This window comes from Pygocentrus nattereri, chromosome 19, assembly GCF_015220715.1.
Source record: "Pygocentrus nattereri isolate fPygNat1 chromosome 19, fPygNat1.pri, whole genome shotgun sequence".
Lineage (NCBI taxonomy): Eukaryota > Metazoa > Chordata > Actinopteri > Characiformes > Serrasalmidae > Pygocentrus > Pygocentrus nattereri.
This window is the reverse complement of record NC_051229.1, coordinates 35586273-35599625: the sequence shown is the minus strand read 5'-3', so window position 1 is coordinate 35599625 and position 13353 is coordinate 35586273. Positions and strand designations below refer to the sequence as shown.

Below are 13353 nucleotides of genomic sequence, written 5' to 3'. Positions count from 1 at the left end.
TAAGTGTCAGTGCAACCGGTCGATAATCATTCAGTCCTGTCAGTTGCCTTTTCTTAGAGACAGGAACAACAAAAGATGTTTTCCACATAACTGGGACACTCTTCAGGCTGCAGCTCAGATTGAAGGTGTGTTGAAGAATTCCACACCTGCTCCGCACACAGCTTCAGCACTCTGGGTTCAATGCCATTCAAGTCCCGCTGCTTTACTCTGCTTTTTGAGTTCAACCTTCACCTGATTAACAGTGAATATAACATCACTGCACATTCCAGTTGTGGGGGGAGGGTGAGAGGTGTCCATTGCAGACAGTGGTTGCTGATGGTCACCAGTGTGAATGGCTGTGGTGGAGGAAGGTGAGGCTGTGGATGGCCCAGGGTATAGTTGTGTAGGAGTGTTAATCTGTGTAGGAGACGGACACAATGGAGTAGGAGAGGAGCCGTTGTCAAACCACACAAAGAACTGGTTTAACTCATTTGCCTATTCATGCTTTCCCTCTGTTGGAACAGGGCTGCGTTGGTTGAAGCCAGTGATGTTTTTTAGGCCTCTCCAGATAGTTTGTTTTCCAGCTTGGACTTGTACTCCTCTTTGGCCTTCTGAATTGAGGTTTTAAGCTCTTTTTGTACCCTCTTCAGGTCCTCCCCATCTCCTGCCATAAATGCTCTTTTATTCTGGTTCAGCATAGACTTAAAGGCAGTGGTGACCCAGGGTTTATTGGTCGCAAAGTATCAAACAGTCCTGGAGGGTACAACAGAGTCCACACAGAAGTTGATGTAATCTGACTTTTTGCCCTAATTTGACTCTGATGTTTTCAGGGCTGTGTGACACACAAATCTGACCTGAGTCACTTTCATATGTGGTCCTAGATAGGATACATATCCAATTTGTGGCCATGCAACCTTAACATGAACGTTCAGATTGGAATTAATGTGATTTTCTCCACTTAAACCGCTTACCTAAATAAGCGTGACCCATCGTGTCTGAGAGATCGGATTTGAGCAACGAGGCTTATGATGGCAACGTAGGTTCAGTATTCTTTTTACTTAATTGGCTATTCAAATAAAGCCTGTATGGTTCAAAATAAAAAAAAGTTGGGTATCTAGAACTTTGTTCTTCTTCACTGAACATGCTCAACTGAACCAAGAAGGGTTCCAAATGATACTGCGTTTCGATTTACACACAGTGTGCCTTTGTTTATTGATAAGAATATAATATATTATGGAAACAATGGGGCAAAATATACTGTCGATGCACAGCCAGCAGTGATCCTCGCCTTTGAAGATCGGACTGAGCCATAAAACTGTCGCAATATCAAGTTCAGCTCAGTTTTGTCAGTTTTTTCCAGATCAGTACTAATGTTGTTTTGTTGCAGCCAGTCTGTAAAGCATCTTACAGCCCATTTAGTTTGGTGAATGGTGTTGGGTTCATTTCTGTCTGATTCCAGGTTGTTTAGCTGTTCTTCTTTCACAGCTGCCGACTGAAAACCTGCTCAGTGGTGACGACAGTTTGGGAATTTAGTGTCGTCTCATCTTTAGTCTGACCAAATCAGCTGTCGGTCAAATATGATCTTAAAAGTATCCGTTATCTGTTTGATCACAAAGTAATCTAAGCTAAGAGGAGTGATATAGTGTTTGTGAAAAAATCATAATGTTATGGTGAAATAACAGCACGGTTAGAACGCCTGCCAACTAGATGATTTTTTTAAATTACGTTTTCATGTAGTGATATTTATCTGTCCTGAGCATTCAGGCCTAGTCTGAACCAAGTAGAAATGAACAGTGTTAATAATAAAAAAAAAGATGTCCAGTGTGACGAGATTTACTGTAAACATATTCTAAATGTATTTATTTACTTTTACATGTATTGATATGAAACACATGAATGCATTCTGTAAATACATTGCATTTAATATTCAGCCATCGCTACTTTTTCAAAGTATTTTGCCCAGCCCTGTTGGTAATATTCCTCTTACAGGAGTTGCAGTGATGGGGTTTTCAGGAAGACAGTGGGACAGGCCCCTGCCTCATACCCCAGAACTTACTTAAATTAGACTCCTTAGACCAGAAAAGGATCCGGGAAACCGTTCCTCCACCACTCATTTCTACACCAGTGCCATTATTACTGTGCAATGACAGACACATGGAGCTGTCCCACTTTTTCTCTGGCCCAGGTTTCATCTTCAGATGTTCTTTAGAACTCATCTGTGTCCAGTCTCTAATGCCTGTATACTAATCTGAGAACTCGTCACCTACTTAGTGTAGGACCATGAAACAGCTTTTACTTTTCAAATGAGTTGTGGCCAGAATTGACCATATGCACAATTCAGAGAAAGTCTCCCTTGGTGATTGTTGCTACATCCAACGACTACTTGGTTGCATCATTAGCGTTTGAGCTAACAGATTAACCCCTTAAAATCCCATACTTATTGCATACTGCTCTCAAAACACGTTTTTGTTCAAGGATTCTTTAGTAAAGAAGATGGTTCTACTGTATATAAAACCATAAACGCTCAAAGAACCCTCTGCATGTTCAAAGGGTTCTTTGCACTTTGACATGGTTCTTTAGATCAATGGAGAATGTTCCATGCTTTTTTTGAAAAGGGTTCTACTACTGTTATGATGTCAAGCTTGTATCAATAAAACACCCTTTTTGTTGCTATTGAACAATTTCCAAAAAGGTTCTATGTAGAGCAGACCTGGGCATTGTATGGCCCGCGGGCCTCAACCGGCCCTCTGACTATCTCTGACTATCTCTGACTGGCCCGCGTGAGATCGTTGGTAAATTAGAAGTGAAAAGTAAATGTGTAACTGCGACACATATTACACTGTCATTTTTTTTTTTATTTGTCTTTTTTTATTAGTGCGCTTCACTCAAATGTGTCAGCAAATGTGTTGGACAGCTTTCAAGATCGCTCTTAGCCCTTAAATATGTCGGCTAACGTTAAAAAAAGAAAGATTGATGCAGAATGCAGAGTTTTTAACAAGACATGGACTTCTAAATATTTATTTACTGAAGCCAAAGGTAAAGCTGTGTTCTTAGCTTGTGGAGAACAGATGGTTTCATGTTAAAGGATTACAATTTGAATCGCCATTATGAGAGTAAGCCCGCGAATAAACCCAAGAACTTGACCGATGCAGAGCGGCACGGGCATCTGAAGATCTGCTAGTGAAGCTGCAAAGGCAGCAAGGATTTTTTACAAAGCTCCACTCATCCAGGGCTGCAGCAGTCAGGACCAGCTTAGTAATATCGCACAAAATTGCAAGAAACTGTAAGCCATTTAAGTTAAAGTGAAAAAACGTGCTGTTTTATGTCAGGTTGTGATGCTAGTTTTTTTAAACAATGTAAAATGTTGACAAATTAAACCATCACAAGTTTATTAAATGATGATATAATCCTCCACATTTTGATTGTATCATTGTAATGTTTCTTTTACTGTGTTTTTATATATAAAGGGTTATTATAAATGCTGTATACAGTATACATGTATTGGGCAGAACTGAGTTAAGTTATTAGTCTGGCCCTCTAAAACCATTCCAATTTGTCATGTGGCCTCTTGGGAAAATTAACTGCCCACCCCTGATGTAGACACATCCACATCACAATCTGAAGAATCTTTCACAATGCAAATAACCATTCAATCATGCAAACCAGTACTAAGGAACCCTGGAATGACCATCTTTTAAGTGTGTAAAGCTTGTTATTCAGTAATTACAGGGACTTCAATGCAAACTGGTTTCATTATTGTTAGGCTATAGAAGTGTGTAATAAAACCGAGGGACTCCTGGTGGGTCCTGAGCATTTAAGGGGTTCAAATGTTCAGCAGCACAAAGAAAAATTCAGAAGCACGCAGAGGAGAACATCTGAGACAGCTTTCATTCAGAAGTAAACTGTTTTTGATGAGCACTGCAGACCTACATCTTTGAGAATTGACAAAACAAGTGTGTACATTTAGAAAAGATGGACCTTCAGGGGTTCCTTGGTAATAGGAATGGTTTATTTAGAACCACAAGCTCTATAAAGAACGATGTCCATACTTAAATGAATCTATGAATGGTAAAATTGTTCTTTGGATTGATGGAGAATGTGTTGTGTACAGCACAAAGCTTGTAACAATAGAAGGACCCTTTTTGGTGCTATGTAGAACTTTTAATGCAGGGCCTTGAGCGGCCTATTGCTTTTATAAAACAGTAGCCAACACCAAATATAATAAAATACACAATTTATCAGAAAATAATAATAATAATAATAACAATAATAATAATAATAACTGACATAAACAAGTACTCCACCATAAAACATAGTTCCTGTAGAGCAGAGGTCACTAATAGGTGGACCATGGTCTGAGTCCAGACCCAGACGCTGTCCTGTGCAGACCTGAACCTATAACCAATAAACTATACAGAATTATTTAATTTCGATGGGGTGGTCCTTTTTTAATCAGCATAACTTTTCTAGCCTTTACGGTAGCTTTAGTGGCCCGAGAAACTCACAGATCAATCACATGCGTTATAAATATCACACATGATGCTACTCAGCCAATCAGATCTGTGTATTACAATGAGCACTGAGACTCGAATGAAACAGCAGGGACAAGGCAAGAAACAGCAGTCAGAGAAGAAAGTGAGTCAGATTATTTTACGTCGTGCTCTAAAAATAGAAAACTGACGATAAATGTTGTTGAAATATGACTGAACTGTACTTGTTTGATTTGATATTCAGCTGTTGACTGTATAAGATGTTGATATAACTACTAGACTACTTCAGTTTACAGTATATGGCACTGAATCATGATGCAGGTTAGAGAGTGGACTGGTGGACCAGCCCAGTTCTAGTTAAGAACATAAGCTGTAATCCCTATGTTTTAAACAGAGCTGGGTTCCTACTTCATCAGTACACTTGGAGGTGAAGGTGAGCCGAAGGATTTTAAAATTTGTTCTAGAAGTACTGACCCAACCCTTCAAGTACTCAGAGAAGAGTATTGTGACTTAATTTATTACATTAACAAGCCTGTATAGTTGCGTACAAACGTGTAGGCATCCTGTTCAAATTACAAACACATCCACTACAGTGAAGGCAGTTCTGCACATTTTAATGCATAGTTATGGCTTACCTGTTAAATGTATCATATTTGGAAACATTTTATTAACAAGTGGCCTGTGCAAATTTTACAATTTATAATTTTTTGGTTTAATAAAAAGAATTTGTGCATTAAAATTTGCTTACAAATATCATGTTTTAAGTTGTAGAGGATGTGTTAACTTATTTTTACTTAGACAATCAACAGAATGTGTTATTTGACCTGGAATGTTTGGCAAAAATTTGGCATATGACTATCATAACATTGCCCTCATTAACAACACAGCCACAGACAATGTTTCAGTTAGCTTTAAGTGATAATAACAATAAGCAGCAGATAAGACTACACACTACACAGTGCAGTTTAGTTTGAGATGCATCATACTGACTAATTACTGAACACGTTTGAATGGTGTGAATGGTGCAGATCTCAAAGGAAGTACATGGTTAAAGCAATAAGTGAGGTGACAGTGCCCTCTGCTGGAGAAACTGAGGTGTGACAATGTAAACAGGCCTTACCTTTCAGATCTGAAGGGGGGATGTCTCCGTTTCTGCAAAGAGGAAAACAAAAACCAGTTCAGAGGACATATTAAAGAAAAATTAATTTGACAAGATTCAAACTAAGTCTTGACACTACACATTTTCTCAGCTTCAATACACCAAATCGCCAAATAAGCATTTTTTTGGTACCATAAAGATACTGAAATTTGATACCCAGCCCTAATCAGATATTTTAAAGGAGAGAAAACAGAGCTGCCCAGTGCTGTGGCCAAATCAGAAGAACAGCAGCGAAGCCACCCACTCTTGGATGAAGATACAGCAATCATGTAGAGCTATTATTTCAGCTAAATCTGTGCACACCAGTAAAAGGAGGACTGTTGTTTTTGGACTTAGCAAGAGGTCTGAGTTTAGAGACCGGCTTCCAGAGTTGTGTGGTCAGTCGTCAGGATAGCTCACAACAAATTTTCTGTGGTTAGAATCAAAACAAATGAAAAATGCTTGTAATGTGTATACAGCCTCCGCCCAATGACTGCTGGGATGGATGGATGGATGGTGTCTACAGCCTGCTTGCTTTCTTCTTTATCATCCTAGCAATATGATTCAGTGCTCTAGATAATATTAGGACTAAACGTTTCATTATTTTTATGTTGAAATTACAATTTGAAAGTTAGCTGCAATTTTAATTACATCCCACATCATTCAAAGCTGTCTTACAAAGTTTACAGATGGTAACTGTAGCCCAATAAGGCAGATCTCATGAACGGTCAGTTTGACATAGTAGAGGATGTGCTGGTTCTCTTGAGGAAAAAAAAATGGAGCTTAATAGAAAATGACCGCATTTAAATCAATGTTGGTCAGAAAAGTCACAATTGGGAATTTTCCCCAAACAGTTCAGCCCCATATAATATGCAGTCAAAGCCCCTAAAGCACAGCTGCCCAACGCCGTTAATCATTATCATGACTGGCCTTTTGCAATACTGATATCACAGAAGGTTCTAATATACAAATGAGTCCTCTAACCAATCATGTCCACTCAGTGTACTGACCAATTCCAGTGCCATATGCATGTTTCTCTGGGTGTTCAATAAATCACGATATTCATATAATCCAGAAGTGAACCTTCATTGAGGCCTTCAGTTTGGGCCATAATGTAGAAACTGTTATTATATGTTATTATGAAACCTATGAATGTTTTAACCAACACTTATAATAAAATGATCTAAAATAATTATAAAAATAATAGTAATACTACAGCTCTTACAGAGTTTAAACACAGCCAGCTTCACAATTCAGTGAGGTTCAAATAAATGATATTTACTGACATGAAATCTTGAGGCCTTCAATGAAGGTTTGAAGGCTCTGAAGGTTCCGCTCTGATGTTATTCATCAAAAGGGAACTAATTTGGTCTAAATAATCTTTAATCACATCACATTATGAATTTAGCAGTGTTTTTTAAAGGGATGAGAGTTATGAAACAGATTCTTGCTTTTGTTAAAATAATAGTTTCAAAAGGTGCCATTCATTCGGCCCGAGCTGCAAAAACAGCCTGTTTTTGATTCGTTGTGTTAAGTCTTGGGTTCACTACATGGCTGTTAAAGCCTTAACAGTATATAAAAGACTGGACATCTCACTCTATCAGACTGGATTCTGTAGATTTTTTGGGGGGACTGAAATACTGAGGATCACACATTGAATGACTTTGGGTCACACATTACTGAACTTTTAAGTTGTAGCTGAACCAAACCGAACTCGAGCAAACTCAAATGTTCTCCCATTACTAGGAGACGCAAGTAAACAAACGTGAAGTGGCTCAAGGCTGCTTCTGTTTTCTCTGCTGTTTGCAGGAAGCGGCAGGTAAACATTAAAAATGTGACCAGTGTGGTCATTTTTAGAGTTTTAAATGTATATAAACTCCACTGTGCTCGATCCTTAAACTCAGCTCCACACATGAGTGACATCTCACCCTTTACTTGCTGAATTTTCTTCATTTTACTTCCAGAATTTTTCTGGAGCTGACCAGAACACAATGAGAATCCGGGCTAAAGTCGGGATAAAAGTCATGTAGTGCAACCCCGGCTCTAGTGATGCCATGAAAACAAACTCGCTTACATCTGTCAATCTGGTCAGCCTAGAGCAGTTTAGCCCTGCCTACTCACCCTGACATTATAAGGTGTTACAGCCTAAGCTGTTTTTTTGAATGAGGGCCAATGCAGGTCACCCAATCAGAAGAGCTACAAAGCCCATTTACATATATCAGTCCTAAAGGTAGCAAAGTAGCAAAAACAGCCTGTTACTCCTAAAGGATAAAAAGTTATGACAGTGACACACAAAGCCAATCAAACGCCATAATTGGACTCTTCAATATATGTCAAAACATATTTGAATCACAATTTGTAGCAATATGCTCATAATACTAGTGTTTGTCCATATGTTGCAGCCCTACCTTTAAACCATCTGGTTAACCCTTTGAAGGGGTTCTGTCTAGTTAAATGGTCAAGTTGTAAACAGTCATTCAGAGCTGTCTAGCTGTTCAGCCTTGACCAGTTGAACAAAACATCTTCTTACATATGCAATTTGCACAAGCAAACATAATTTTTATGTCATATACTTTACATTTATAACCAACTGCACACACGTGCTTTAGCACAGAAAATCAATTCACACTGAACCACCATTTGAACCACAAGCACTAAGGCAGCAACCCACCACTTTCTGTGTTCAGGATGTTTACACCAAAAAGAACATCTCAGCTCTCTCTGAACTGCTCTGAACGGAAAAACTCATTAACCAGTCAAGATCTACATTTTAGCTGAGGGTTTCCAAAACAATAAAGTCGAAAATCCTGCGAAATCCTGTTCATTAAGAGGAGCTACAGCTAATCCAGTAAACATGTTTTCACTGGGATGCACTTTATTACAGTTTATGTTACACTATGTGACTTTACTAAATATTACTAAACTCCACATCAAACAACTGAATAGTGCATTGGCATAAATTGCAGGTCCCCCTTTTTGGGCCTGCCTGCAGTTTCTCTGCAGAAACAGCACAGAAATGCTACTATGCAACGATAAACAAACTAGGCTAATAAACAAATCAACAAATCTAGTTTTAGCTCCTTGACAGGTTGATTAAAATCCCTTGAGTAGGTTCGTGTTGTGAACGCACAGGTGTCTCCTCCTCTTTATGTCACACTACATCACCTGGTGAGAAAGTCACATTCAAAACATTATTATTCATTTCTTTATGTCATCTACATAAAACTTATACAAGAATAATACAGACGTATATTATGGGAAAACGCAACACAAGCAGCAAATGTTCTTGCTTTGCAACACTATTGGTGTGCTATAACAAGTGTCAAAGAGTGGTTCTGGGTTAACACGTCACATCTGGTGTGAAATGGGCGTAAGCGAACCCTGCTTCAGTTTGCTGCTGGTGGGGATGCATTTCCGTGATAGTCCGAACCAGACGAGAGAATTTAACACCAGAAACTGCTTATCTCAAAGCACATCAGGGCAGTTCTGTCTGTTTAACATTTTACTCTTTACAGATGCTCATATCATTCTTTCAGCACAAGCTGCTGCTAATAACGTGGACAAACAATAAAATACGAGAGCAGATGTGCTTTTGATTTTGGCCCATGGATCCTAGAGAGTATTTTTAGGCCAAACATCTGCAACCTGACTGGTTTCATTCATATTGTTAAACCAGTCATAGGGAAGCAAACATCAAGGAACGGTTGATTGTGATAGACATATTCATTAAGCATCTCTGTTTTATATTGCTCTGTTCTCATGGTGGTGAACCTGAGAGTCATGGAGCACTTGGGTCCATGCAAAATGTGGGACAAATAAACAAACAGCCACATGTACAATCTGGTGCTCCTTAGCTGTAAACAACATGAAAAGAATACAACATCCCAAAAAACCTAAACTCTGGTGCGGACGGTAGAAAATGACCTAGGTTTGAAAACAGCCCAATGTTCTTTAGAGCTAGTGCTAGTAAAGTTATATCTGAGGCTGGACTAGTGGTGGATGATATGGCAAAAATGTGCTCTAAGAAGTTTTTACCATATACCCAGGGGTGTCAAACCCCTGACTACATTACAATAGACTACATTAGCTGCAGAGAACTGCTAAACCTCTTTACATTGATGGCATTTGGCTGACAATCTTATGCAGAGCGACTTACAGTTTTTACACAGGTAGGCAAAGGTAGTGTTGGGAGACTTGCCCAAGGACTCTTACTGGTATAGTGTAGAGGGCTTGAACCCCAGGCTACAGCACAGAAGGCAGAGGTGCTACCCACTACACTATACCAACCACTGTTTAGATGTCCCCATTGGACAGCAGGTTCTTTAATACTGCCTATTCACTTGAACCAGACACCAGACACCTGGCACCGTTTTGTTTTGTTTTGTTTTTGTGGTGCTGTCCCTTAGATCATTGTTGGGGAGGAGGTGGGAGCACACATTACATTGCAGTGCATGCTGGGAACTGTAGTGTAGCTCATAGTAAAATGGGCCTAAATTAATAGCAAATTAAAATAATTTTACAGGGCGAATAGGATTACACCACGAGCCTGATTGTGTTTTGACACATGGTTAATACACGATATGTCACAACATTTTTTTGGGGCATTTCCCACATTTTAAAAATACTATGATAAAACTATAAATAACACTGTGCTGCTCAAAATCCAATTAAACAGGACTAATTATTCTCTGTTTGTAATCAAACATGCAGCTGGTTAGTGGTTTTACAATTATGACAATACCTACAATCTCCTCAGAAAAGCATATTGTGACATACTGTAATTCTCTGTTTTACATACACCCAAAGAGAACAAAACTAATTCCATCTCCTTGCCTTTTTTCGAGTTAACAACCGCCCAGCTGTCCGGCCGGACACTGATGGATGACTGACTGTCGAGCTCTCCTGCTACCCGCTTTCAGACCAGCTGCCCACGCCCCAGCTACCGCCACCTGCCTTGGACTAGCTGCATACACTGAGGTTTCTCATGGACTCCTAACTATTACTACTACTAATACAACTGATATTAATATTAGTAGTATATAATCACTTGTAGCTAGACTGACCAGAGGAGAATATGTCCCCCCTTGTGAGCCTTGGTTCCTCCCAAGTTTTCTTCCTCAGCTGCGAGGGAGTTTTCCCACGCCACTGTTGCCCCTGGCTTGCTCACCAGGGGGTTTTACATTCTTGTTAAAACTCTGTCTTTACTGGAATTCTGTGAAGCTGCTTTGTGACAACATCAGTTGTAAAAAGCGCTATGCAAATAAATTTGACTTGAATTTTTCACTGTAATGATAAATATTGTCATCTTGCCCAACAATAAACACCCTGTGTTTGACCCTGTGCATGAATAGGATTACAAAACCTGTTATTAACATGACGACCATAGTCAGTCAGTGGCCTTGTTGCATTTTGTCCCTCATTTTGTCAGTTGTGTTTTTTTGTTTTTTTTTTTGACAGTGGGGTGCCACTGCTTTTGACTGCTAATAGCCCCCTCTTCTGGAGAACCGGCCCAACACCGCTTAACATTGACCTATGAATGCCCTGTTTATCATTCACATCACAAACTAATCACTAAGCTGATTCACTGTCAGTTTGGAGTGACTGAGGTCATTTAATCGTGGCGGCCTTAACTGTGACATCATCGCCCTCATAGGAGTTCATATCGCGCAGACCTATAGAGGAGAAAAATGTAGGTAAATTTGATGAATAGCAAAAAGGGGAAGGAAGAGAGAGATGAGAGATGGTGTGTGTAGAGAAGGAGGAAAGGAAATGGGTGGAGCGATCAGGCATTTCAAATGAAGGGTTGGTGTGTTGAAGGGGGTGATGAACAAAACAGTTCCCAGCTGCAGATTCCCACAGTCTCTCTCTCTCTCTCTCTCTCTCTCTCTCTCTCTCTATAAGTCTAATATAATACATCTGTTCACTGCAGCTAATTCACACAGTAAAGGCACAGTGCCTCTCTTTCTTTTCACACCCACTCATCTGCACCCTTCTCGCTCTGTCAGTTAAAGCACAATAACAGGAAGTGGGAGAGCTGCCAGTACCTCTTGCGCCAAGCGCTCTGACCCACTTTCACACCAGCTGCGCTGCCCAACCTGTGAGGACCCCACCTGACCTTAACCAGGGTATTGTTTAAAAACCTCATATGATCACTAAACCTGAGCAAATGAACCACAGTTCACTTAAGGACACTACATACTACTGCCAGCGTTAAAGGAACGGTTCAGCAAAACAACTAGTCTAGTCCAGATGCAGTTAATCAACCAAGACATGTTTAGGGCCTCAAGTTTTGTTTCTTTTGTTTTGCACTTGCTACAACCAGGCTAAAGTAGCTAAAAAGCAATGGAAGCTTATAAGCATTGATTAGCATGGTGCTAAAAGCACGCCTAAGCCATCACATCAGCCCCAAACAGTGTCGTTCAGTAATCTAGTAGAATTGCCAATGTGGTTTCTCACACTGCATGAAAGCCTGTTGTATGGATGGGACTCTATATGGCTGCTGCCATTGTTTTTAGCTTTACCACGTTCCTTGGTTGATGTTTATAGATAACAGTGTGTCATACAGTGCCAGAAACCACACAAGCTTCACATGGCTTCAGGCGATGACTGAGACATGCGGTTAGCGCAATGTTAACTTCTAGGCTACATTTATGGATATGGCAGCGTTTGGTATTATCAGGACCGTCAAAATAAAATTCAACATTCAAATATTCATTAAATCCTCATTGCAAACAACATAGACTATATTTTCAAAATGATTTACTCGTCTGCCTTCACACGCATATGAACTTGAGTGACATACCATTCTTAATCCATTGGGTTTAATATGTGGTCAGTCCACCTTTTACAGCTATGACAGCTTCACCTCTTCTGGGAGGGCTTTCCACAAGGGTTGTTTACAGGAATCTTTGACCGTTCTTCCAGAAGCACATTTGTGAGGTTGGACGAGAAGGCCTGGCTCACAGTCTCCACTCTAATTCATCCAAAAGTGTTCTATCAGGTTGAGGTCAAGACCCAGTCAAGTTCTTGCACACCAAACTCGCTCATCCACGTCTTTATGGACCTTGCTTTGTGCACTGGTGTGCAGTAATGTTGGAACAGGAAGGGGCCGTCCCCAAACTGTTCCCACAAAGTTGGGAGCATGAAATTGTCCAAAATCTCTTGGTGCTGAAGCTTTAAGAGCTCCTTTCACTGGAACTAAGGGGCCGAGCCCAACTCCTGAAAAACAACCCCACACCATGATCCCCCCTCCACCAAACTTTACACTTGGCACAATGCAGTCAGACAAGTACCGTCTCCTGGCAACCGCAAAACACAGACTTGTCCATCGGATTGCCAGATGGAGAAGCGTGATTGGTCACTCCAGAGAACACGTCTCCACTGCTCTAGAGTCCAGTGGCGGCGCTTTACACCACTGCATTCCACACTTTGCATTGTCCTTGGTGATGTAAGACTTGGATACAGCTGCTCGGCCATGGAAACCCATTCCATGAAGCTCTCTACACTGTTCTTGAGCTAATCTGAAGGCCACATGAAATTTGGAGGTGACTCATCAGTATCAACATCAGTATCTCACCAGTGCTCCTGCTGCAAAGTGCAATCAAATACTCACAGCAATGCTCCAATATTTAGTGTAAAGGTTTCCCTGAAGAGTAGAGACAGTTACTGCAGAAAAGGAGGACAAACTTCTTTTTAATACTCTTGATTGTGAAATTGGATCTGCAGGTGTCTGCAAACTTTGTATAT

The 13353-nt window shown here is 40.2% G+C and overlaps 1 protein-coding gene across 2 annotated transcripts in view; it reads right to left on the bottom strand.

The window, feature by feature from the left end:
* The window catches only part of si:dkeyp-97b10.3, a 49697-nt gene that overhangs the window by 24165 nt on the left and 12179 nt on the right, over positions 1–13353 (bottom strand). For both annotated transcript variants that reach the window (XM_037531082.1, XM_037531083.1), the window contains exon 2: positions 5590–5621. In XM_037531082.1, coding sequence (XP_037386979.1) covers positions 5590–5621 — 32 coding nt within the window. The remainder of the gene's footprint in view (positions 1–5589; positions 5622–13353) is intronic.